Genomic DNA, 9,702 nt, shown 5'->3' on the forward strand with positions numbered 1-9,702 from the left:
TGAAAAGGTTAAAACGTTTTATACTCACCACATAGGGCAAAAAGTAAACTGTCTGATGAAATATATTTTGTGTTTGTGCTTATTTTATATAGCACATTTGATATTTTCAAATTGAGTTCTCATGTATACTTTCAAGCTCTATTGTTGTAATGATACTGTTTTGTTTTTGACTGGTTCAATGTTTTCCAGATCACTTGAGAAAGAGCATTCATCAGAAAAAGAGGGGGACAGCTGCTCACAGCACGGCTCGCCAATCCCGCGCCAACAGAGGAGGCTGGCAGAGGGCAACCAGACACCCACCTCGACCTCGTCGTCCACCCCCACCCCCACACCCACCGCGCATCCGCCCTGGCAGATCGAAACACCCATTTCGCACCTCAGAGCTCAGCAGCAACTACAACAGCAGCACGTAGCACCGCCCCCACCACCCCCACAGGAACGACTGCTGCCCATCGGTGGCGGCAGCAACCACCGCATGATCGCCAGGCCCACTCTCGCACGCGCCTGCACCCGGAGCTACGAGGAGACAACCGGCTCCCCGGAGTCCCCCATGTCCAAGATGATGCTCATGCCACCAATCGGATCCCCCAACGAAGTCGACAGTGAAAACAATCTCTCTCACTCCGATCAAACCTCATTGCACAGTGTCTCTCAACTAGAAATTCCACTTCAAGAACGTCTATTAGTATTTGGAAACACATCCATCCCCAGCCTAGTTCAACACGTCCACCAGGCTCTCGGTGTTAAATGCGATCGCTCTCACAAGTACGGCGATACAGGTGTTACTACTCAGTCTCCCAGTGATGTTGATTCGTTGTCCTACACCAAGCAAGAGAGTTTCGAAAAGTCGGATACCCCTCATTGTTTGAGGAGTGTTAGTCCTCGACGTTTACTCAAGCAGTCGCCCGTGATGTTGGATTCGCCCCCCGCCAGTCATCCCCCGCCAGACATGATCGATCCTTTCAGAAGAACTCTGCATGGGGAAGATGGCGCACGAGGTCAGCGCCAGAAATGCAAGAAGGGAGGCTTGTTTTCGATTGGAAGCCACTTTACCGACCACCCCCGCCGGCCTGGTAATTGGTGCGCTGGCTCTCAACAGTCCAAAACTGATCTAGCCACTCAGACGGCTTGTCATGCATCTCTAGACTTGAAACAAAGCTCCTACAGAATAGGTGATGATTGTTTAATCGATCGTTGTGGCGAGTGTGGAGCTCCAAAAGAGGAGTACAGTGATGAGGAGCTCGGCTTGTGTATTGTTATCATCGGCACATTCATTCATAGAGAGCCGGCACTAGCCGCCCAAATGTTGCCCGATATTTTGACCATCATTGCAAAGTTAGCACTCAGTGCCACTTATCCTTGGCAGAGTGAGAGTAATGTCTATCTTCCGGGTGGTGCAATCAGTGTTGCCCATCAATTCCTGCGTTGTGTTCTGCATCAACTAGCTCCCAACGGCGTGTTTGTTCAGATGTTTCAAACTCATGTTCACGAGACGGCTAGAATGCAATTTTTCCGAAGTGTATCTCAAGCTCTTCTTGATTTCAATGAACTGAATCCGATAGCCCCTCTACAACTACTTCTAGAGTCATTGAATAGTAAGAAATGTCTGGAAGGTATGCCGTTAATTCTTTTCAACATGGCTTGTTACCTAGATTGTTTACCGCTTGAGGCTGGCCTGGGCCCTGGTTCTGGAACCTGGAATGTCCTGTTGGTTCAACTCGAGTTGCTTTTTAGACGTTTAGCTCTCCAACTATCTTCTCTACATGATATTGTCCCTCTCTTAAGAATTATGATATCTGTTCTAAGAGTTCCTGGAATAGCAAATTGTAAAGGGATATTGGAGCCATTCTCAAAAGTTCTCAGTCATGCTATTCAACATCATATACTGAAGTATCACTTTGTTGTAGATCTATGCTATCTGTGCAATAAGGCGTTCACAAGAGAACGTGAGAAGCAGGTATTGACACGGACAGTAGTGTTTGAATTGGTTCAAGTATTGAAATTTAAAACCTCAATACCAGATTCCAATTTCCTACTGTTGATTAATTTTATCCTGCAAGATGCTGGCGGTTTATTGCCGCTTGCTGTGGCAATGGAAGACAATCCTCCAATGTTTCCCGATGGTCCGGTGTTTGCAACATCAGCTGCAGAAGCAATGCGCCATCATCTGGGTGACGCCGTCGAGTTCTTGTCAGACTTCCATACGTTGAGCAAGATTAAAAGTATCTGTACAAAAAATGTTGATGGGATTGGACTCAACGAAGATACAATCGGTGGAATGCTGAAAAGTGGTGTCGCCCAGTATGTGGCACTGGAAATGATGAGAGGTAATGGAAGAGATAACAGAGCTGTAGCACGCAATTTGCCATGGCTTTATAATATACCTTCTTCAGCTCAACAAGGCCCTCGCGAGTTTCTAGACTGTGTTTGTCATGTGAGAATGTTGTCTTGGTTGTTACTGGGTGCACTAACACACACTTCGTTGCATACAAGTACATGTCTGCCCATACCCCAGGACGCTTCCTGCAATATAGCAGATCATGTTCAAGTTATAATGTCTGGTTTTGCCGAGCAGTCAAAGGCATCCGTACTGCACATGTCGGCTCTTTACCACGCGTTTGTCCTCTGTCAACTGTGGACGGTGTACTTGGAGCATGCAGCCGCCAACAACCTGCCTAGCAGTGAACTTCATTCGACAACAATGGGCATACTGTTTGACTTCTGGGGTAAGGTGACACCGAGCATTCTGCAACTAATTCAGTACACAAAAGTGCTGGCCGAAATGGTGAATTTGCACTTTTTGAATCTACTGGAAGCGTTGATCGAATGCAATTCAACCGTTCTGAGTAAACTGATGCCAGTGTGGAAGCCGATTCTGCTCTCGAACCAGGTGCAAATGCCCGCTCATATGTTGGTGCGCCTGCAAGCTTGCTGCAACCAGCCACCGGTGGCCGAGGTGAATGGAATCGGTGGCACTGCGAAGCAGCCGGCCAACAACATCCTGCTGCTGCGCTGGCTGCAGAGGCTGCAGTTCAAGATGGGCCAAATCGAACTGCAGTCTTCTGTCGCTACAACTTTCTACTCCCTATGATAGTATCTAGACACTATCATAAAAGTCTATGATAGGTGAATCAATTATTACATTTGTGAATGCGAAAATGCTGCTCACATAAGACTATATAAACTGCTAAAATAAATTAATAGGTTAATCAAATATTCCAATAGTGAAAGTGAATATACTCGTCAGACTATCAAGTATAAAGATAGTAAACATGTAAATGAACTACCGTACTAAAGTAGTACAATAGTGAAAGTGAATGTTCACATGATGAAGTACTGTTTAGAATAGGTTTTAGAACAGTGAATGTGAAAGTTCACATTTTATTACTAATAATATAAGTAGCCTAAGGGATAAGTCTTAAAGATTAAGTCCCCAATGATATTACAAAGAGTGACACTCTTTCATTCATCACTGATAGTATCTATGACTTGAAGATATTATCTTCAACGTGAATGATCAAATTAGAGAGTACTCACCTCCAGTACAGGAATTAGAATGCAAATGATAGAAAAATTAGTTTTATTGTACATACAGTAAGATTAAGTCCCCAGTTTTCAATTTTTTTTCAATTCAATTTATTAATGTCAACAAAAAATTAATATACAATTCATACTTACAAACATAAAATACAAATTCTTTATAAAATAATGAATATTTACATGTGAATATATAATATATATTCATATGAATAATATTGTTGCATCCCTCTTTAAGCAAAGCTTGTGATGAGGGATGGTGTATCTCTAGAATGTTGGATAGCATAATAAGATACTAATATACATCGTAATATTAATAACATAATTAGATTTTATAATTTTACATTACAATATCAAGAAAAAAAGAAAATTCCATTCTCTTATGCTATTTTCATACAAATGTTGCTCTTGTAATCAGTATAGGCCTAATTGAGATTCAACTATATGTTCTACATCAAAGATAAAGATCACCAATATTTAAAAATAAAACAACAAATTCTCTTCTGCTCTGTCATACTAAGTAAGATATGTATTTTAAGAATAGAATTGAGATTTACAAACAGATTTGAGAAATAAATCAAAATTAGTCTTCATTTTGTCTCCCTAATAAGTAGTGTTGAAGATACTGTCTAAAAGTTTTGAAAGTGAAAGAATAATAACAAATTGGTATACATTGGGATGCTCCTGAAACTTCAAGCAACAGACGGTTTAAAAGTCTAGGACCATAATACGCTGCATGAGCACTGGCAGCCGCTGTTCTACAAGGTGGTTCTAGCAAAAATTTCTCAGATTGTCTACGAGTAACATAGCCGCCATGAGGGGCTATAGGGAATCTATTGGGCCACGAATAGACAAAACTAGCTAGGTCAAGATCATACAAGTGCTCAATACTGAGAACATTGAATTCTCTATAGAGCAAATTTGTTGGATATCTAACCGGTTTTTTCAAGCATATTTTAATAATTTTCTTATACAATACTATAAGAGGCTTAAGAACGGTAACACCACAACCACCCCAGCCAATTATACCATATCGCACAACTGACTGACTGCACAAGCGCAAAGAAAACCATTTTAATTTGCTCAACTGTAAAAATATTTCTCAGTTGAACAAACTTATACAGCGTCTTCCTCAACCTAGAACATAAATCAAACTCCCCTGGTTATCTGGCTGACCTGCTGAGGTCAAAGAAAATGACACTGCAGTAGTTTTTGCTATATTTAAACTAAGTTGAAATCTAACCAGTTTTTTTATAACTTTCAAACCCTCATTAGCTCTACAAAAAACATCTTCCCATTTTGATGCACAGAAACTAGCAACAGTGTCGTCAGCAAAAGAAAACAAAGAACAGCTCTCAAGCTCTATCTTGAGTAAGTCATTAATGTAAATCAAAAATAATATTGGACCCAGAACTGTTCCCTGTGGCACACCCATCGTAATTTCTAATTCTGAGCTCATTATACCATCAACACCAACCACCTGTGATCTACAACTGAGATAGCTTTTGAAGAAACCCAAAGCAACACCTCTAATCCCAATACCTTCTAACTTTCTAAATAAAATATTGTGGTCCACTGTATCAAAAGCCTTCTGGAGATCAAAAAACACAGCTATACATTTTTCTTCCCTGTCCAGTGTTTCAATAATTCTCTTAGTAACATTATATACAGTATCATTATATTACACCCTTACGAAAACCAAATTGGCAATTAGATAAAATTTCATATTTTTCCAAGAATTCGACCAAACGAGTCTTAACACATTTCTCAATCACCTTTGACAAACATGAAAGCAGAGAAATTGGGCGATAGTTCCCTGGATCACTTTTGTTACCATTCTTATGCAAAGGAATAACAGTGGCCTTTTTCAACTCGTCGGGGAAAACACCATTCAAAAATCATAAATTTATTACATGAGCCAGAGGAACTGAAATTATGCGAGAATTTGAACTCAGACATTTAGAAAAAAATCCATCAAATCCTGGGCTACCCCTTTCTTCAAGTTTTTAATACACATATCAATTTCCTCTGCTATGACAGGAAAAAATAAAAACGAATTACAAAACAATCTATTAGTTTTTTCCCTAAAAATCTTGTTCTTTACCTTAGTAATTTTTTCAGAAATTCTTCTACCAACACTCACAAAATGTTCATTAAGCTCCTCTGCTATTTCATTTACTTGATAAGATCTCAAAATGCGATTATCCTTGGTAACCAACTCTTTAATAGAACAATTAGTTTTACAAGGGGTATCTGTTGCTTCATTCACAACCTTCCATACAGCCCTTAGATTATTTCCACATTCAACTAATTTATTCTTGATATTCTTGAAATACTGTTCCTTTAGAGTTCACAATGCCGACTTCAGTGTTCGATTATATGATTTAAAACAATCCATCAGCTGTACATTAAATGGTTGTTTACGAACCTTAAGAGACATTTTGTCTGTTCGCCTCATACATCGAAGAATACCATTAGTCACCCAAGGTTTGATTTTCTTTGTATTATTACTAATCCTTCTCCTAACAGTTTTTGCAGAGTCAAATAATGAAGTCTATCATAAAACAAAGAGAAAGCTAGTCTGGGATCGTTCTCCTGAAGAACATCGTTCCATGTTTCTGTTTTAATTTTTGATTGAAAAACATCTTCATTAAATAATAAAGCCTGAACATCCTGGGAATCAGATTCAACATCTCTGCCATATGACAACCGGCTCTTACGTTCTACACAACACATCACTGCATTGTGATCTGTGATTGCACAATTATATATAGCTGATTTGAATAGACAATGCTTACTTTTCAAAAAGATCTGATCGATACACGATTCACTTAAAACAGTACATCTAGTACTGCCATAGAGATAATTTATAAAGCCATATTCAAGAAGATTATCCAAAAATCTATTACCCACAAGAGACAAATTTTTATCAAGAATATCAATATTAGAGTCACCAACAATTAACCTATTTTCGAATGTGCTGTCTCATTCAGAAAAATCTCTAGAGCATCCACAAAACACGCTACATCAGTTTCTGGTGACCTATATAAAGCTGTGCAATAAAACTCCAATTCATCATACACTAATTTAAAATTCAAAACATTGGCATAATCTATATCTACTTCCAAAATATTATAATTAAGCTCATTCTTTATGTATACTACAATGCCATCACATTTATTAAATTTTGTTGGCTTTATGATTTTGTTATAGCCAGAGATATCAAATCCAGTTATATCGTGTGTGAGCCAAGACTCAGTTAATACTATAATATCAAACGCGACATCAAGACCAGACAACAAAATACACAATTCATCAAAATTTTTCCTTATACTCCTAATATTTAAATGAAAAAGTTTTAAATTCGAATCATTGCAAAAAAAAAACTTTCACTTCGTTCAAATCACATAGATTAATTGATTCATTACTATTCATATTTTCTAAGTCATCAAGTAAATCACAAATATCCATTACAAACTTATAGAAATAAAAGGTTGAGTTACCAGTGATTTATGATTACCTTACAGCTTTGAAATATCGCTTTCATTTTTCATCACCACCACACTCTTGCTCGCTTCATCCTTTTTCACTAGAACGTTGCTGTCCCGAATCCATACAAAATCATATTTCTTTTCCATTGCGCATTTTTTAACTTCTCGGAAAAGTTGCATGACCGATGGCGAATGATGTTGGAAAGCGAGCACCCTGCTCTCAGGAAGAGCCTGCGAAATGCATTTCGATGATATTCCCGGGCCTCTATTATCTTTAATAGCAGATGATCTGAAACTGGAATGCCAAGCTTCCTTGTCTTGTCGACGCAGAAAACGAAACTCAATAGGCCTAATACTGCCCTTGACTCTCGACGGCAGTCTATGTGCAGTACTCAGGCTTTGGGCCGTTATATCACTATTGATTACCGAAGAAATGCTATTGAAAATCTGGAAGACAGACTCATTAGGCGTCTCGGTGATCCCTGTTACGACCAAATTATCTCTACGAGAATACTCTAGCATATTACAAACTTCAGTTTTCAATTTTTCATTTTCAGTCTTCAATACACTAATTTCACTCTTAAGATTTTGTATTTCCTTTTTATACAAAATGATTTCTTTTTTAAAGTCGTCAAATTCGTTTGATATAAATTCCATAGAGTCTTTTATTGAATTGAAGTCTTCTTTGAAAGAGGGAGAAATCTCTGAGTGTATCATCTGTTTCACAATAAGTGCGATAGCTTGATGGTCGGCAGGAGAGAGAGCGCCTGACGCTGTAGTAGAATGAGAGGCACTATGAATAGTTGAATGACAGTGGCTTAAAGATATTACAAAGAGTGAAATTCTTTCATTCATCACTGATAGTATCTGTCACTTGAAGATCTATTATTTATCTTCAACGTGTATAATAAAATTAGACAGTACTCACCCCCACTGTGGTAATTAGAATGCGATTGATAGAAAAATTAGTCTTATTGAAAAAAAGTAGCTATTTATTAACATTGCATGTATTTGACATAGAATCTAAATCTTACTGTTATCGACATATGATAATGGTTTTGTTCAAATTAATAATAAGGACCATGAATGATGACATTGATAGTACTTAGGCCTACTCAGTGAGACTCAATTGAAAAGTTGAATTTATTCAAATATTGTCTTCGAAAACTAATATTATCAAAGTGAATATTAACATCAGATAGTACTTACCTTCAGTACCGTAATAAAAATACTATTGATTAAACAAGTTTGATTCATTGATGTAGTATTTATATGTGGTATAAAAATATAATGTTTTATTGGCATGATGTCTAGTTCAAATTTATGCTAAATTGAACTAAATATAAGTTACATAAATTGACAAATTTATCTATATAGAAGATATTGATAAATATCTATTAATAGAAAAATATTCATCAATGATAGATTGATAAATTTATAAAAATTATGTTATTGATAAATTTTGTAATCCTACATAAAATCTGTGACTTAAGCTAGTGTCATTCAACTTCAAGACTTTAAGACTATTGATCAGGCCCGGAACTAGGGGAGGGGCAAAGGGGGCAGCTGCCCCGGGCGGCAGAATTTGGGGAGCGACAAAAAGTAAAAGTAATAAATAAAAAACTAAGTAAAATGTGAAAACGGTATTGGAAAATTATAAAAAAGATAAACCATGTCAACCAAGTACTGCAAAAAGAAGACCTCACTGTAGACAAGGCTGCCAGAAACATCAAGGGCCTTCTGGAATTTATTATTTCGTCAAGGGACTATTCTCCATGTGATGCAATTGCTGAAGCCAAATTGATAGCTGAGAAGAACGACGTGCTGAAGGAGTTCTCAGATAAAAGAAAAAGGAAGAAGAAAAAAATGCCTGGTGAGATGTGTGAAGATGATGAAGTCACATGCTGAAGACTTGTTTAGAATAAATCTTTCAGAAGTTATTAACAGGTTGAACATGGAATTAATTACAAGGTTCGTGACTTTGGAGAGTATAAATGAAAAATTTGGATTTTTAACTGATGTTAATATTTGTGAAATAGAAGTAAATAATTTTAAGAGTAAGTCAGAAGCTTTGGCCAGCATTTACGATAAGGAATTAAATAAGGAAGATATCATGTTTGAAATTGAAAGTTTCAAGTATCACGCACTTGTAGTAGAGCCCATATTTAAAGGATGCTACACCCTTGTTGATGTTGAATCTGATTTACAAACATAAACTTCCAGAAGCTTATCCAAACATAACCACAGCACTGACGCTGTTCCTAGCCATTCCAGTTTCTGTTGCCTCTGGAGAAAGAAGTTTTAGCAAATTAAAACTGATAAAATCTACCTAAGAAGTACAATGCGGCAGGAGAGGCTAACAAACCTTAGCATTATATCAATAGAACATAAGCGAGCTGCTTTGATCAATTATGATGACATAATAAATATTTTTTCATCAAGAAAATCTCGCAAAATTCAACTCAAGAACTGAGATTATTAAAGTGTGGCTTATTGAATAGTTTTTCTTGAAACAGTCTCACTATTATTTGCATCGTAGTTAAGCGAGTATTTTTGTGGAATACACAAGTCAAAAAAAGTCAAGTCAAAAATAAGTTTATTTCCAAATCTTTCTAAGATTATAAATGTTACATACAGAGCTTAAAATTAAACAATATACAAATCAAAAATGATA

General features: G+C 37.3%; 1 protein-coding gene across 5 annotated transcripts in view; it reads left to right on the forward strand.

Moving 5' to 3' along the window:
- The window catches only part of LOC111048563 (protein unc-79 homolog), a 105,601-nt gene extending 100,179 nt beyond the window's left edge, over positions 1 to 5,422 (forward strand). For all 5 annotated transcript variants that reach the window (XM_039432573.1, XM_039432575.1, XM_039432577.1 and 2 more), the window contains one exon: positions 190 to 5,422. In XM_039432573.1, coding sequence (XP_039288507.1) covers positions 190 to 3,091 — 2,902 coding nt within the window. In that variant the 3' untranslated portion in view covers positions 3,092 to 5,422. The remainder of the gene's footprint in view (positions 1 to 189) is intronic.
- The last annotated feature ends 4,280 nt before the right edge of the window (positions 5,423 to 9,702 follow it).

The sequence above is a fragment of the Nilaparvata lugens genome, chromosome 7 (assembly GCF_014356525.2).
Source record: "Nilaparvata lugens isolate BPH chromosome 7, ASM1435652v1, whole genome shotgun sequence".
NCBI classification, from domain to species: domain Eukaryota; kingdom Metazoa; phylum Arthropoda; class Insecta; order Hemiptera; family Delphacidae; genus Nilaparvata; species Nilaparvata lugens.